Source organism: Suncus etruscus, chromosome 5 (genome assembly GCF_024139225.1).
Source record: "Suncus etruscus isolate mSunEtr1 chromosome 5, mSunEtr1.pri.cur, whole genome shotgun sequence".
Classification (NCBI taxonomy): Eukaryota; Metazoa; Chordata; class Mammalia; order Eulipotyphla; family Soricidae; genus Suncus; species Suncus etruscus.
Genome location: NC_064852.1, coordinates 136,340,759 through 136,356,055, shown reverse-complemented (window position 1 = coordinate 136,356,055; position 15,297 = coordinate 136,340,759). Strand labels below are relative to the sequence as shown.

At 42.6% G+C, this 15,297-nt stretch overlaps 1 protein-coding gene across 1 annotated transcript; it reads left to right on the top strand.

Annotated features, from left to right (window-relative positions):
* The first annotated feature begins 143 nt into the window (after positions 1–143).
* UTP23 (UTP23 small subunit processome component) lies at positions 144–4,452 on the top strand. The gene is made up of 3 exons (XM_049773551.1): positions 144–403; positions 986–1,160; positions 3,977–4,452. Exons 1-3 carry the CDS (start codon positions 216–218, stop codon positions 4,355–4,357), a joined length of 744 nt encoding a protein of 247 aa, XP_049629508.1. The 5' UTR covers positions 144–215; the 3' UTR covers positions 4,358–4,452.
* Positions 4,453–15,297: the final 10,845 nt, after the last annotated feature.

Sequence of the window (15,297 nt, the reverse complement as noted above, 5' to 3'; positions counted from 1 at the left end):
ATTTGCACCGTAGTTGAAGATAAAGACTTAGCAAATCGGAACCAAGAGTCTATATTGTTGGCCCTGAGTGCAAGGGGCGTGCCTCCAGGGGCGTGGCCAACCCGCGCTAGGTGGGTGTTTGCTTCCGGGTCACAGCGCTTCGTTTCCGGAAGTCCCGGGAGCGTGACTTCGTGCCGCGCGTCCGGGCCCGCGGCCTCCATTCGGGGAAGCCGAACATGAAGATCACCAGGCAGAAGCACGCCAAAAAGCACCTCGGGTTCTTCCGCAACAACTTTGGGGTGCGCGAGCCGTACCAGCTCCTGCTCGACGGCACTTTCTGCCAAGCCGCACTGCGGGGCCGCATCCAGCTGAGAGAGCAGCTGCCTCGGTACCTCATGGGGGAGACGCAGCTGTGTACCACCCGGTGAGCGCCGTCCGCCCGGGAGGAGGCGGAAGGGAGCCGCTGCGGGGCGGGGCCTGGAGAGGCGGCAGGCAGCAGCTAATTGGGCGGGACGGAGAAGAGGCGGCAGCTCATTGGTCAGACGGGCTGGGAAGCCCCGCCCACGTGAAGACGGCCGGGGCGAGGGGCGGGGCTCTCCTGGCGCTGAAGCGTGAACTTGAAAGGCATTCGCCGTCCTCGGCTGAGCGTTTGCCTTGCAGGCGCCAGACCCGGGGGTTCGATCCCCGCCATCCCATATGGTCCCCCAAGCCTGCCAGGAGCGATTTCTGAGCGGAGAGCCAAGAGTAACTCCCGAGCGCCACCGGTGTGGCCCCCAAACAAAACAAACAGTAAATAAGTCATTTGCCTTTGCCCCTGTCATTGTTCTGCTTGATGCAGCTGTGTGTGTGTGTGTGTGTGTGTGTGTGTGTGTGTGTGTGTGTGTGTGTGTGTGTGTGTGTGTGTGTGTGTGACAGCCTCCAAGGGGAGCGGTACAGGAAAAGGGGGATGTTTTTTTATATGAAGCACTCATCGTCTTTCTCCCCCCTTTTCACCCCACACCCCCAGGTGCGTGTTAAAGGAGTTAGAGATGCTGGGCAAAGATTTATATGGGGCAAAACTGATTGCACAGAAATGCCAGGTTCGAAACTGCCCCCACATAAAGGATGCAACAAGTGGATCCGAGTGTCTGCTTTCCATGATTGAAGACGGAAACCCTCATCATTATTTTGTAGCAACACAGGTAAGACTACTTTTGAAATAGTCAGGGAAAAAGGGCACAGTGGGGAGGACGTTTGCTTTGCACACAGCCTACCAGGGTTCAATCACCAGCATCCTGGATGGTGTGCTGAGCCCGCTAGGAGTGATTTCTGAGTGCAGAGTCAAGAGTAACCCCTCAGACTCTGTTTCTCTTTCTCTTTTTTCCTCCCTTGCCCCTTTGCCTCCTCTTCTTACCTTTCTTTCCTAGCTAATTTGTCACAATTTACTGTGAACTCTTTTTTCCTCCTGCCCACCTCTCCTTCCCACCCACCATGTCCCACACCTGAAGAAAGAAAAAGAAAAAAAAGTAACCCCTGAGCTTCATAGGTTGTGGCCCCAAAACCATAACAACAACAAAAAAAGACTGAGGTTTTTGGGGAGTTAGAGGGATTGCTTAGGGGCTCCTCCCAGTTCTGTGCTGATTGATCACCTCTGGCAGGGTTCAGGACACATTATATGGTCACCAGGATTGAACCCAGGTCAGCTGCATGCAAGTCAAGGTCTTTACCTCTGGTACTAACTCTTGCCTCCAGAGTTAGGATTTTTGTTGTTGCTCTTTTTTTTCTACCTAGTATATTGAGCAGTAAGATCAAAAATTGGGTGGAGGAGCTGGAGTGATAGCACAGTGGTAGGGTGTTTGCCTTGCAGTGGCCGACCTGGGACAGACTCGGGTTCGATTCCTGGTATCCCATATGGTCCTCTGAGCCTGCCAGGAGAGATTTCAGAGCGCAGAGCCAGGAGTAACCCCCAAGTGCCACTGGGTATGGCCAAAAAAAATGAAAAAGAAAAAAGATTTGGGTGGAAATAGTTAAATTTGTTCGGGTTTATCAACAGTCAGTAAAAGTAATCGTCATTACTTCTTGGGTCCTTTGCTTATCTATTGTGGAAGTTTTGGGGGTGGGGGTGGGATATGGGAAGGCCAGGTGTGCTCCTGGCTTCCCAGTTGTGCTTAAAGAACCAGCTAGAGCCAAGGATCAAACTCGAGTTTCTCTCCTAGGCAAAAACATGCGCACCAACCCTTTGGATCATTTTTTGTTTGGTCTCCTTAAAAATAAATTCCTGGGGCCAAAGCGGTGGTGCAAGAGGTAGAACATTTGCCTTGTGCGGCTAACTTAGGACAGATCAAGGTTCGATCCCCTGACGTCCCATAGCATGCAAGGCAAACACCCAGGCCAGGGGCGATTATTGAGTGCATAGCCAGGAGTGGCTCCTGAGCATCACCAGGTGTGGCCCCAGAAACAAAATTAATAAATAAATACATAAATAAACAATAAATTCCTGGGGTTGTTCATAATACAGGGGAAGGGATACCTGAATAGAGCCCTGGTTTGATCCCAGCACCACTTGGTCTCCCCCTCCCCCCCAGTATTGCTGGGTTCTCAAGTCCCCAAGCATTGTCTGGTGGCCCTGGTGGCTCCAGCAATGTAGGATCAGAGCAGCAGCATATCCTGGCATTGAACCATTTGCCCAGTTGGCCGAGTATTGCCAAGATTTGTCCAGGGCTCCTCAAAGAAAAATATTTTATTTTTGTTTTTTTGGGCCACACCTGGTGACGCTTAGGGATTACTCCTAGCTATGTGCTCAGAAATTGTTCCTGCCTTGGGGGACCATATGGGATGCCAGGGATCAAACCCTGGTTCGTCTTGGATCCCAAGGACAAACGCCCCACCACTGCACTATTGCTCTGAACCCAGAAAAATTTTAATTTGGTCCTTTTTTATTCTCTTTCTTTCTTTACTTTCTGTGTTCAGAATTGGTATTTTATATTTACATATTTCATAGTTTTCAGAAAGCAGTGTTTATTATTATCATTTTTTTGGAGGGGCACACCTGTTGACACTCAGGGGATTATGCCTCGCCCAGGGAACCATATGGGACACGCCAGGGATAGAACCTAGGTCTGTCCTGGGTCAACCACCTGCAAGGCAAACGCCCTACCGATGTGCTATCATGCTAGCCCCTATTATTGAATACCTATAAGGAACTGTTTAGACTTTTAAAAATGAATAGTCAAGGAAATGAGACTGTCATATTAAGAGGTGTACCCTACCAAATATTTGCTAGATATTTCAAAATTAATAAAAGTTACATAATTAGAGCCAAAACTTACTCTTGGGTAAAAGTTAATTATTTCTATTCCATTAACCTCTACGAACATTCATGATCCCTTTCATTTATTTTTGGGCGGTGCGTCACACCCAGCTGGTACAAGGTTACGCTCAAGGGTTACACTCCTGGTCTGAGCTCAGAAATCACTTCTGGCAGGCTCGGGGAACCATATGGGATGCCTGGGATCAATCTGGGGTCCATCCTGGGTTGACCGCATGCAAAACAAATGCCCTACCGCTGTGCTGATGCTCCAGCCCCCATGATCCCTTGTAAAGAATGTTTTAGAGGGCCCGCCCAGAGAAGATGGTACAGTGATTAAAGAGCTTTCCTTGCATCTCACATCTGGTCCTCTGAGCACTGTCAGTGGTTACTTAAAGGTTGGACTTGGCCCTTGAGCAACAGTGCGTGCGACCCACAAATAAAATTATATGGGCAATAAAATAAAATTTGCCTTAGAGTAGAGCCAAAGGGATACTACTTGTAACATTTTTGCCTTTACATTAGTTGTATTTTGTGGTTTTAGAATATTGATAAATTTACTTCTCACTATTGCCATTAAGTTTTTATTATCGGGATTTTTCTCTTCCTTTTATTTATCATAATTTACTCAACAATAGTAATGTATATTGATTTGTAATATATTTAAGACTTCCTGACATTTTCAAGTTAAAATATATTTCTTTTTAACAGGATCAGAATTTGTCATTGAAAGTAAAGAGAACACCTGGCGTTCCTCTCATGTTTATTATTCAGAATACTATAGTCTTGGACAAACCTTCTCCCAAAACAATAGCCTTTGTCAAAGCTGTAGAGTCAGGTCAGCTTGTCTCCGTACACGAGAAACAAAGTATTAAGCAACTCAAAGAGGAACAGGGTTTAGGGAAAAACCTTGAACAGAGGAGACGAAAGAAGCACAAGAAAAGTGGCCCCAATCCTCTTAGCTGTTTGAAGAAAAAGAAAAAAACACAGGCTACAGATTCATCTACCTCTGAAAAGAAAAGGAAAAGGAAAAGAATCCGGAACAGATCTTCAAAAGTCCTTTTGGAAAAACAGAATGCAGAAGCACAGTGAATCCTTGCGACCTTTTAAAGACTTCCAGATGTATTTGAAACTGAAAATATTTACAATAAAGTACTACATTAGGGACCAGAGTGGTGGTGCAGGCGGTGTTTGCCTTTTTTTTTTTTTATTTAAGCACCATGATTACAAACATAATTATAATTGGGTTACAGTCACAAACAGAACATCCCCCTTCACCAGTGTAACATTCCCCCTCTCCTGCCTGTATTCGAGACAGGCATTCTACTATAGTTATTTGGGTTTTTTTTTTTTTTTTTTTTTTTTTTGGTTTTTGGTTTTTGGGTCACACCCGGCGGTGCTCAGGGGTTACTCCTGGCTGTCTGCTCAGAAATAGCTCTCCTGGCAGGCACGGGGGACCATATGGGATACCGGGATTCGAACCAACCACCTTAGGTTCTGGATAGGCTGCTTGCAAGGCAAACACCGCTGTGCTATCTCTCCGGGCCCAGTTATTTGTTTTTAAGTTCAGTAAACTGTTTTCTTTTTTTCTTAAAGGATAAGTGTTTAAAAAAATACAATAGTAAAGTTATGACAGTGGCAATTGCCATTGTTTGCATAGGCCCAGAAAAATATGGGGAAAATGGAAAAAAATCCTTGGCCCAATTACAAGAAGGCCTCACCCCAGAAATTTATTGGCATAAGACCAACTCGGCTCCAGGCATACTAGTCTGTCCAACCCGAATCATTCTCCGTGGTCCCGGTGAAACTTTTTCACACTTTACCTGTTGTTGGTATCAGGTTTCTATATTTAAAGATTCTGGATTCTGCATTTCTTTCATCGAAATCAGGCTGATGTGGAGCATCCTCTAGTTTCAGCACACCATTAGAAGCCAAGCAATCTGTCCTGCAAGCAGGCTGTTGCTGAGTCATCTGGATGTTGAGAGCACTCTGGAGTAAGTCAATGCCAGAGCAGTGGTAGGTCTACAATGGTAGAGGTTTGCATCCTGGTAATATTATAGACAATTGTGGTTGTTTCCATAGATGGTTTGCCTTGCATAGAACGGACCGCGGTTCGATTCCCTGACATCCCATATGGTCCCCCAACCCAGGGGTGATTTCTGAGCACACAGCCAGGAATAACTCCTGAGCAACACTGGGTGTGCGCCCCCCCCCAAAAGAAGTAGTAAATTAATGTTTGTAAATGAAAATTGCTCTACATTTGAACCTTTGCTTATATACTTTTTGTATTAAAAGTGAATATTTTTCTTTGCATCTTTGTTCTCATAATAAAAAATAAAAATTAAAAAAAAAAGAGTGAATAGGTTTAAGTGTGACTTGTTTTTTTTTTTTTCTTTAATTGAATCATCATGTGATACAGATTTTAAAAGTTGATCCTCCAGCGTCCCATATGGTCCCTCCACGTCAGGAATGATTTCTGAGCACATAGCCAGGAGTAACTGCTGAGCGTCACCGGGTATGGCCCCAAAACAAAAGTTGATGGTTATGGAGGCTGGATCCATAGCACAGCAGTAGTGCATTTGCCTTGCACATGGCTGATCCAGGTTCCTTCCCTGGCTTCCTATATGGTCCCCAAGCCTGCCAAGAATGATTTTTTTTTTTTTTTAATTCTTGGTAAGATGCTCATTTTATTGAGATTTTTCTCCACTGTCTTTGGGCCCAGATCAAGAGTGATTTCTGAGCTTAGCCAGGAATAACCCCTGAGCATTGCCGAGTATGCCACTGCCCCCCTCCAAAAAAAAAGTTCACAGTTGAGTTTTTGTCATATGTTTCAACACCTATCCCTTCACCAGTGTTTATTCTCCCACCAGTTTACCCAGTTTCACTTCAGTCTTCTCCCCATTTACCCTCTCTTCCGCCAGCCTGCCTCTCCAGCACACACTTTTCTCTGTTTTTCTCCTCTCCCCCTTCCATCTAAGCACTGTGGTTTGCAAATATTGTTTGTTATTGAAGGGTATCAAGTATATCACATTGCCTTTTTTCAGCACCAAGTTCTCTATACTAGTGATCATTTCTAACTGTCACTGTCAGAGTAATTTCTTTTCTCCTCCAACCCCTCTGACACAATTCTGTTGGCTTTGGGGTATTCTCATATGATTTTTTTTTTTTTTTTATATTCCACAAATGAGTGCAGTCATTCTGTCCCTCTCCTGACTTAGTTTACTCAGCATAATTTTTTCCATGTCTGTCCATATATAAGAAAATTTTCATGACTTCATTTTTTCTAATGGCTGCATAGTATTCTATTGTGTAAAGATACTAGTTTTTTTTATTCACTCATCTATACTTGGGCACTTGGGTTGCTTCCAAATTCTGGCTAATGTGAATAGTGCTGTGATGATCATAAACATTCATGCTGACACCTTTTTTTTCTACCTTGTATTTTTAGGGTATATTCCCAGGAGTGCTATTGCTGGGCCATTATTGGAAGTTCAATTTCTAGTATTTGAGGAGTAGCTATATTTTTTCGAAAAAGATAGACCAGACTTATAATCTCACCAGCAGTTATTAAGAACCTTTTCTCCCTGCATCCACACCCTTTGTTTCTTTTATTACTTTCAAAGTGGTTTTTCAAGGCAAAATTATTGTCTTTTTAATTCCTCATGCCACCCTAATGATGGATATATTCCCAGTATATAATGGAAGTAGTTGTTTTAAAAAACAAACAAACAAAAATACCCTGTTTTCAGGGCAGGGCTCTCTATATTGCCCTCTAATTGTGAGCTGAAACTAGAGGATGCTCCACATCATCCTGCTTCGATGTAGGATATGCACAGAATCCAGGATCTTTAACTACAGAAACCTGACACCAACAACAGCAATTGTGAAAAAAAAATTTTTTTTTTTAACTGGGACCACAAAGAATGACTTGGGTTGGACAACCTACTATGCCTGGAGCCCAGAGCTGGTCTTATGCCAGAAAACTTCAGGGGTAAGGTTTCCTTGTATTTAGGCCAAGGCTTTTCCTTTCCATTTCTCCCGTATTTTGCTCTGCCTATGCAAACAATTGCCACTCTAACACTATTCTTTTGTTTTTTGGTTTTTGGTTTTTTTTGTTTGTTTTTGCCACACCCAGCGGTGCTCAGGGGTTACTCCTGGCTGTCTGCTCAGAAATAGCTCCTGGCAGGCCTGGGGGACCATATGGGACACCGGGATTGGAACCAACCACCTTTGGTCCTGGATCGGCTGCTTGCAAGGCAAACGCCTCTGTGCTATCTCTCCGGGCCTCTAACACCATTCTTACTGTATTTCTTTAACTTTTATCCTTTAAAAAAAAAGAAGAGCTTACTAAACCTTCAGCTAGGGCCTTAATGAGTTCATCGGTGATTCAATAATTTTCAAAAATATACTTGCTACTGAACTTTCTTCTTTCTCTTTCATCTCTTTAGTTTTTCTAGTTTTTTAAATAACTGCCTTTGTTCTTCCTGAAACAAATGTATTATGACCAATTGTGTCAACTATATGATGTATTTTCTTTAAATAAATTTTAAAAATGCCCCCCAAAAAACAGTGCTAAAGGTCTGTGATTTTTAAAGCTCTTTTTTTTATATTCACAAATGAAACAACCATCAAATGGTTTATTCCTAAATCCTAAGAGATTTAGAAATAAAATGATTTTTGATTCTTCAGTATTTATTGACTTGCAGCAATTGAACTATATCTACTCAGTTCCTTACATTCTCTACCTCTAGATTCTATAGAAATAAGAACCTTTACTCTTTTTAAAGAACATTTATATTTATTCACTGCTCTCTGGTCACTTAATAATGTTCTCTGAATGGGACAGCCTTAAACTAGCAAAATATATTTAAAATGTATTTGATACTGGGACCGGCGAGGTGGCGCTAGAGGTAAGCCTTGCCAGTGCTAGCCAAGGAAGGAACGCGGTTTGATTTCCCGGCGTCCCATATGGTCCCCCAAGCCAGGGGCAATTTCTGAGTGCTTAGCCTGGAGTAACCCCTGAGCATCAAACGGGTGTGGCCCGAAAAAAAAAAAAAACCAAAAAAAAATCTAAAAAAAAAATGTATTTGATATTTTAAAACTGAGCAGTTATAGTTTCCTAATAAAACTACCAGGGTTAAAGTGTACACCTGGTTTGATCCCAAGTGCCACAGGATCTCCTGAGCATTGCTAGACGTAGTCATGGAGATTTGATCTTAGCCAAAATTAGCTCTGGTCTCCAGTGCCTAAGGGTCTGATCCTAGGCCTTAGTACTGAATGTCAATTCTCATTGGCCGATTCCTAGGAGTGGCCCCTGTCCCCTGAACACTTCTTGGAAGTTCCCCTGCCCCCACTCCACCTTCCCCTCAAGAGTACTTAAAAAAACAAAAACAAACACACACACACACACACACACACACACACACACACACACACACATTAACAACAGAGCCAGAGAACTGGTCTACTGATCTGCATTTATTTATTTTTTTTACCCTTTAAAAATGTTTTTCTTCTTTTTTTAATTAGAATATCTTTATTTAAGCAGCATGACTACAAACATTTGTCGTTGGGCTTCAGTTATTAAAAAAAACACATGCCCTTCACCAGCGAAATATTCACACCACCAATGCCCTCTCCACCAATCCAACCCCCACCACCTGCCTGTATTCGTGACAAGCATTCTACTTCTCTCACTTATTACCAATGCATGATAGTTCTTAGTGTAGTTATTTCTCTAACAACTCACCACTTTTGTGGTAAGCTTCATGTTGTGGCCCAGTCCTTCCAGCCTGCATTTACTATAGTGGGGGACTCTAGATAGGTTCAGTGGAGGTATCAGTGGAGGTATGGAGGGACACTACTGGAGGACATGATGTTGGAACATTGCATGCATGGAACCCTGTTGATTATTGTAAACCAAGGTGTCTATTTTTTTAAATCATGAAAATAAGCATAAAAGAGAAGTTTGGAGGAGCCCCACCCAGCAATGCTTAGGACTGAGTGCAGAGCCAAGAGTAACCCTGAGCACCACTGAGTGTGGCCCCAAAAACAAACAAAAAACACCATCTTTTACAAATAATTTTCTGCTGGGAAATATCAAGACCACACTAAGTAAAATCTGGTGATGTTGGGGTAAGGCAATTAGTGCTGTGAAGATTAAATTCAGGACCTAGTACACACAAATCTTGTGCTTCCCCTTTTGAGCTATCAGCCTGGTCCCTCAAGTGTCTTTAAAGAGAAAAAAAAATACTGAGAAGCTAGTTGGTAGCAGCATGTTTCATTTCCTTATTTTCCCTCAATAAACTAATCCCAAGTGGATGTTTGCCAGTTTGCTCACTCTAATGGCACTAGAAAGATGCCATCTGTTCCCACATTTTATGACTTGTCCAAAGTTGCCAAAATTTTATGTATTATAAACTTTGCTACAGGTAGTAAATGGTGAAAAGATAACTCAGTGCTCAGCTCTTTACACAGCTATCTTTTGTTTTGGTTTTTGTGTCACACCCAGCAGTGCCCAGGGGTTACTCCCAACTCTATACTCAGAAATCGCTCCTGGCAGGCTCAGAGGACTACATGGGATGGCGGGGATTCGAACCACCATCTTTCTGCATGAAAGGCAAACGCCTTACCTCCATGCTATCTCTCTGGCCCCTACACAGCTATCTTATAATGATGCTTTGTTTAGTCTGTTGTGAAAAATAACCCCTAGATTATAAAATAGTGTAATCTGCAAATCTCCAAAAAACTTTAAATCAGACAAGGGCAAATACTGCTTGTGGTGAGCAATAAGAGATGGGTATTCGAGCTGTGTGGAATAATTGTGTTTGTGCTTGTGTACAATGATTTCCACACTAAGAAGGAAGGAGCTGAGACATGAAAGGAGACCTGATCCATTGTTTGGAAGCCCGGAAGACCCACATTTGAGGTTGGAGTGATAGCATAGAAGGTAGAGTATTTGCCTTGCCTGCTCTGACCTAGGTTTGACCCCTGGCATCCCATATGGTTCCCTGAGCCTTTCAGGAACAATTTCTGAGTGCAGAGGCCAGGAATATTCTCTGAGAGCTACTGTGACCCAAAAAACAAGGGAGAAAAAAAAAGACTCACATTTGCTGTTAGCATCACTATCTACATGTTGGTGAGGGGCCAGAATGATAACACAGTGGGTAGGGCACTTGCCTTGTACAGGTCATCCCATGTGTGGCCCAAGGACCCCCTCCCCAAAATGCTGGTGAATGCAATAGGGACTTATGCAGCCCGGAATCTGAACTTCTTGGATTTTAAATCATCCATAAACTATCCCTTTGAGCTATCTCACTGTCCTAAAATATTTTTGGATATAGATTCAACATCAGACTTTGCTTAATGCTCAAAGAACATTTTTTAATTTTATTTTACACTTTATTTTTTCACACTTTTTTTTTAAATTTTTTAAATTTTTTTTATTTGGGCCCGGAGAGATAGCACAGTGGCGTTTGCCTTGCAAGCAGCCGATCCAGGACCAAAGGTGGTTGGTTTGAATCCCGGTGTCCCATATGGTCCCCTGTGCCTGCCAGGAGCTATTTCTGAGCAGACAGCCAGGAGTGACCCCTGAGCACTGCTGGGTGTGGCTCAAAAAACAAAAAAACAAAAAAAAATTTATTACATACATGATTGTGTTTGGGTTTCAGTCATGTAAAGAACACCACCCATCACCAGTGCAACATTCCCATCACCAATGTTCCAAATCTCCCTCCTTCCCACCCAACCCCCGCCTGTACTCTAGACAGGCTTTCTATCTCCTTTGTACATTCTCATTATTAGGATAGTTCAAAACGTAGTTATTTCTCTAACTAAACTCATCCCTGTTTGTGGTGAGCTTCATGAGGTGAGCTTTAACTTCCAGCTCTTTTCTCTTTTGTGTCTGAAAGTTATTATTGCAAGAATGTCTTTCATTTTTCTTAAAACCCATAGATGAGTGAGACCATTCTGCGTCTTTCTCTCTCTCTCTCTGACTTATTTCACTCAGCATAATAGATACCATGTACATCCATGTATAGGAAAATTTCCTGACTTCATCTCTCCTGACAGCTGCATAATATTCCATTGTGTATATGTACTACAGTTTCTTTAGCCATTCATCTGTTGAAGGGTATCTTGGCTGTTTCCAGAGTCTTGCTATGGTAAATAGTGCTGCAATGAATATAGGTGTAAGGAAGGGATTTTTGTATTGTATTTTTGTGTTTCTAGGGTATATTCCTAGGTGTGGTATAGCTGGGTCGTATGGGAGCTCGATTTCCGGTTTTTGGAGGAATCTCCATATTGCTTTCCATAAAGGTTGAACTAGACGGCATTCCCACCAGCAGTGAGTGGCTAAGAGTTCCTTTCTCTCCACATCCCCGCCAACACTGCTTGTTCTCATTCTTTGTGATATGTGCCAATCTCTGGGGTGTGAGGTGGCACCTCATCGTTGTTTTGATTTGCATCTCCCTGATGATTAGTGATGTGGAGCATTTTTTCATGTGTCTTTTGGTCATTTGTATTTCTTCTTTGTCTAAGTGTCTGTCCATTTCTTCTCCCCATTTTTTGATGGGATTAGATGTTTTTTTCTTGTAAAGTTCTGTCAGTGCCTTGAATATTTTGGAGATTAGCCCCTTGTCTGATGGGTATTGGGTGAATAGTTTCTCCCACTCAGTGGGGGGCTCTTGTATCCTGGGCACTATTTCTTTTGAGGTGCAGAAGCTTCTCAGTTTAATATATTCCCATCTGTTAATCTCTGCTTTCACTTGCTTGGAGAGTGCAGTTTCCTCTTTGAAGATGCCTTTAGTCTCAATGTCCTGGAGTGTTTTACCTACGTGTTGTTTTATATATTTTATGGTTTCAAGTCTGATATCGAGGTCTTTCATCCATTTGGATTTAACCTTCATACATGATGTTAGCTGGGGGTCTAAGTTCAATTTTTTGCAAGTGGCTAGCCAGTTGTGCCAACACCACTTGTTGAAGAGGCTTTCTTTGCTCCATTTAGTATTTCTTGCTCCTTTATCAAAAATTAAGTGATTGTATGTCTGGGGAACTTCTTTGAGTATTCAAGCCTATTTTATTTTACACTTTTTTATTTACATTTCTTTTTTTAGGAGAGTTTGATTATAATTTCTGGTGCCTAGGCACTTAACATCAAATGAGAGTGAAAGAATTGAATTGAATTAGATGAAATGAATTCTATTATCATCCCCTCTAGTACAGGATTTCCAGCCTTTCCAACTCATGACTACTAATTTATTTTATCTAAACAGAGGCCATCTAACTTTACTTGGCAATACAGCATACACATATTGCTCAAAATTTTATATTTTGAGCACTCTGACACTTGTTAGTTTAAACCAATAGTTTAAAAAATAAACTTTGTTGAGTATATAGAAAAAAACTTAGAAATATGGTAGTCAGGGGCCAGAGTGATAGCACAGCGTGGTAGGGTGTTTGCCTTGTATGTGGCCAACATAGGACAACACCAGTTCAATTCCAGGCTTCCCATATGGTTCCCTGAGCCCAAGCCTGCCAGGTGCGATTTCTGAGCTCTGAGCCAGGAGTAACCCCTGAGAACTGGGTGTGACCCAAAAACCACAAAAACAAAACAAACAAAAAACGAAATATGGTAGTCAGAGTCAGAGAGAAAGCATAGTAGTAGGGCATTTGCCTTGCATGTTGCAACATAGGATGAACCTGGGTTAGATTTCCAGCATTCCATATGGTCCCCCAGCTTGCAGGAGCGACTTCTGAGTGCAGAGCCATGAGTAACCCCTGAGAGCTGCCTTGTGTGGCCCTAAAACTAAAACCAACCAACTAACCAACCAAACAAAAAAATGAAATATGGTAGTTAATTAAATAATAGGGAAATATTGTGGGGTTTTGATGGGCAAAGGATAAGGCATCTCTCATGCAGTGCTCAGGTGCTCTGGGAGCCACTACTGACATATTCAGCCAGGTTCTATGAGCCAGACTGTTCAAGGCTTAGACCTCATGGTTCATGGCTCATGGCTCATGTATATGAGATACTTAGGCCCTAGGGGTACAGGGGTCATCAGAACTATACCTGGAGAAACTAGGGTCCTGCAGTACTGGAGATCCAATTCATAGTCTTACACATGCCAGGCCTGTACCCCAGACCTTAGATCAGTTTCCCTGGCCCCCTGGTGAAAATACTGTTAAGTCCATCTGCTCTCAAAATGATTGTTGACTGTTTTTCTTATTCTATCGTTTCATAAATTATTCTCCTTGGGGAAAAATCCAAAAGTGTTATTTTGTATGAGGGGGCATTGAGAGAGATTGTGCATGCCATTATGCACACAGAACATTATCTTTTAGAGAACAAATGTTATAGTGAAGGTCATCAGTTCTGAAGCTCTGCTTCATCAGTTGCTAGTGTCTAGAGTCTCTTTCCTGTCCTTACTACATCTTTCTCACAGCCCTATTTCAGCATCCCCCCAACACCCATGTTGCTTATGAAAGCCTATGTCCGATCTCATTGAAAGGGACTGCCTAATTTTGTGTGCTTTGTATATTGTTCTTTTGCAAAATACACACTGCTTTGACCACTGAAAGTATCACCTTACAATATTCCATCACTTTAGCCACTTAACATCCTCCCTTTCTTCTCACTGCAGCCACAAAGAACTTGGGTTTTTCTGGAGATGGTTTTGTCAGTGTATCTTGTCACAATCCTGTTGTGGTTAGGTATGCTTTGAACCATGAGATTAATTAATTCATTTACTTACTTATTTTGGATTTGGGACCACACCTGGAAATACTTAGAAATTACTCCTGGCAGACTCAGGAAACCCTATGGCAATGCTCAGATCAAGGCTATGTTGAACACATGCAAGGCAAATATCCTACCCTTGTGTTATAGCTCCTGCCCCTGAGGAGCTATTTATTTTTAGTGAAGAAACAAGAGAAAGAAAGCTAAAAGGGGGGGGGCATGAAGTGATAGTACAGTGTTTGCCTTCAATGCTGCCAACCTGGGATGGACTCCGGTTCGAGTAAGCCCTGAGCACCGCCAGGTGTAGCCCAAAACCAAAAAAAAAAAAATTAATAATGATAATAATAATTTCCTAGCAACCACACCCGGCAGTGCTCAGGGGTTACTCCTGGCTGTCTGCTCAGAAATAGCTCCTGGCAGGCATGGGGGACCATATGGGACACCGGTATTCGAACCAACCACCTTTGGTCCTGGATCGGCTGCTTGCAAGGCAAATGCTGCTGTGCTATCTCTCCGGGCCCACAACCATTTATTATTGAGATAAAATTGACAGATATCATGTTAATTTGAAATATATGGCATAATGACTATATATTTGTGAAGTGATCACAAATTAACTCTAACATTCTTTTTTTTTTTTCTTTTTTTGGTTTTTCGGGCCACACCCGTTTGATGCTCAGGGGTTACTCCTGGCTAAGCGCTCAGAAATTGCCCCTGGCTTGGGAGGACCGGGGGACGCTGGGGGATCAAACCGCGGTCCTTCCTTGGCTAGCGCTTGCAAAGCAGACACCTTACCTCTAGCACCACCTCACTGGCCCCTATTTAACATTCTTGACCACAGTTGTAATTTTTTTTTGGTGAGATTTATGATCTCTTACCAGCTTTCAAATATTCATTATAGGATCAGAGTGATAGCACAGTGGTAGGGCATTTTTGCCTTGCACATGGTCCACTCAGGATGGACCCGGATTCGATCCCCAGCATCTCATATGTTTCCCCAAGTAATTTTTGAGCACAGAGCTAAAAATTACTAGGTGTGGCCTGGTGTGGCCCCCCCAAAAACCAAAAACCAAAAAAATTAAAATATTAATTATAATATTAACTATGGTCACATGTTATACAGTATATATAACTGCAGGACTTACTTATTTTATAAGTTTTTTCTTTTTTGGTTCTTGGATCACACTTTGGAGGAGCTCAGGAATTACTTCTGACTCTGTACATAAGGATCATGCCTGCTGGGACTCAGGAGCCATATGTGGTGCCAGGGATCAAACCCAAGCCTGTTGCATGCAAG

Excerpts from the sequence above, each read along its gene's own strand:
- UTP23 (XM_049773551.1), top strand. The coding sequence starts at position 216 with ATGAAGATCACCAGGCAGAAGCACGCCAAAAAGCACCTCGGGTTCTTC. Across the intron at positions 404-985 it reads ACGCAGCTGTGTACCACCCG|GTGCGTGTTAAAGGAGTTAG; the intron begins GTGAGCGCCGTC and ends CCACACCCCCAG. Across the intron at positions 1,161-3,976 it reads ATTATTTTGTAGCAACACAG|GATCAGAATTTGTCATTGAA; the intron begins GTAAGACTACTT and ends TCTTTTTAACAG.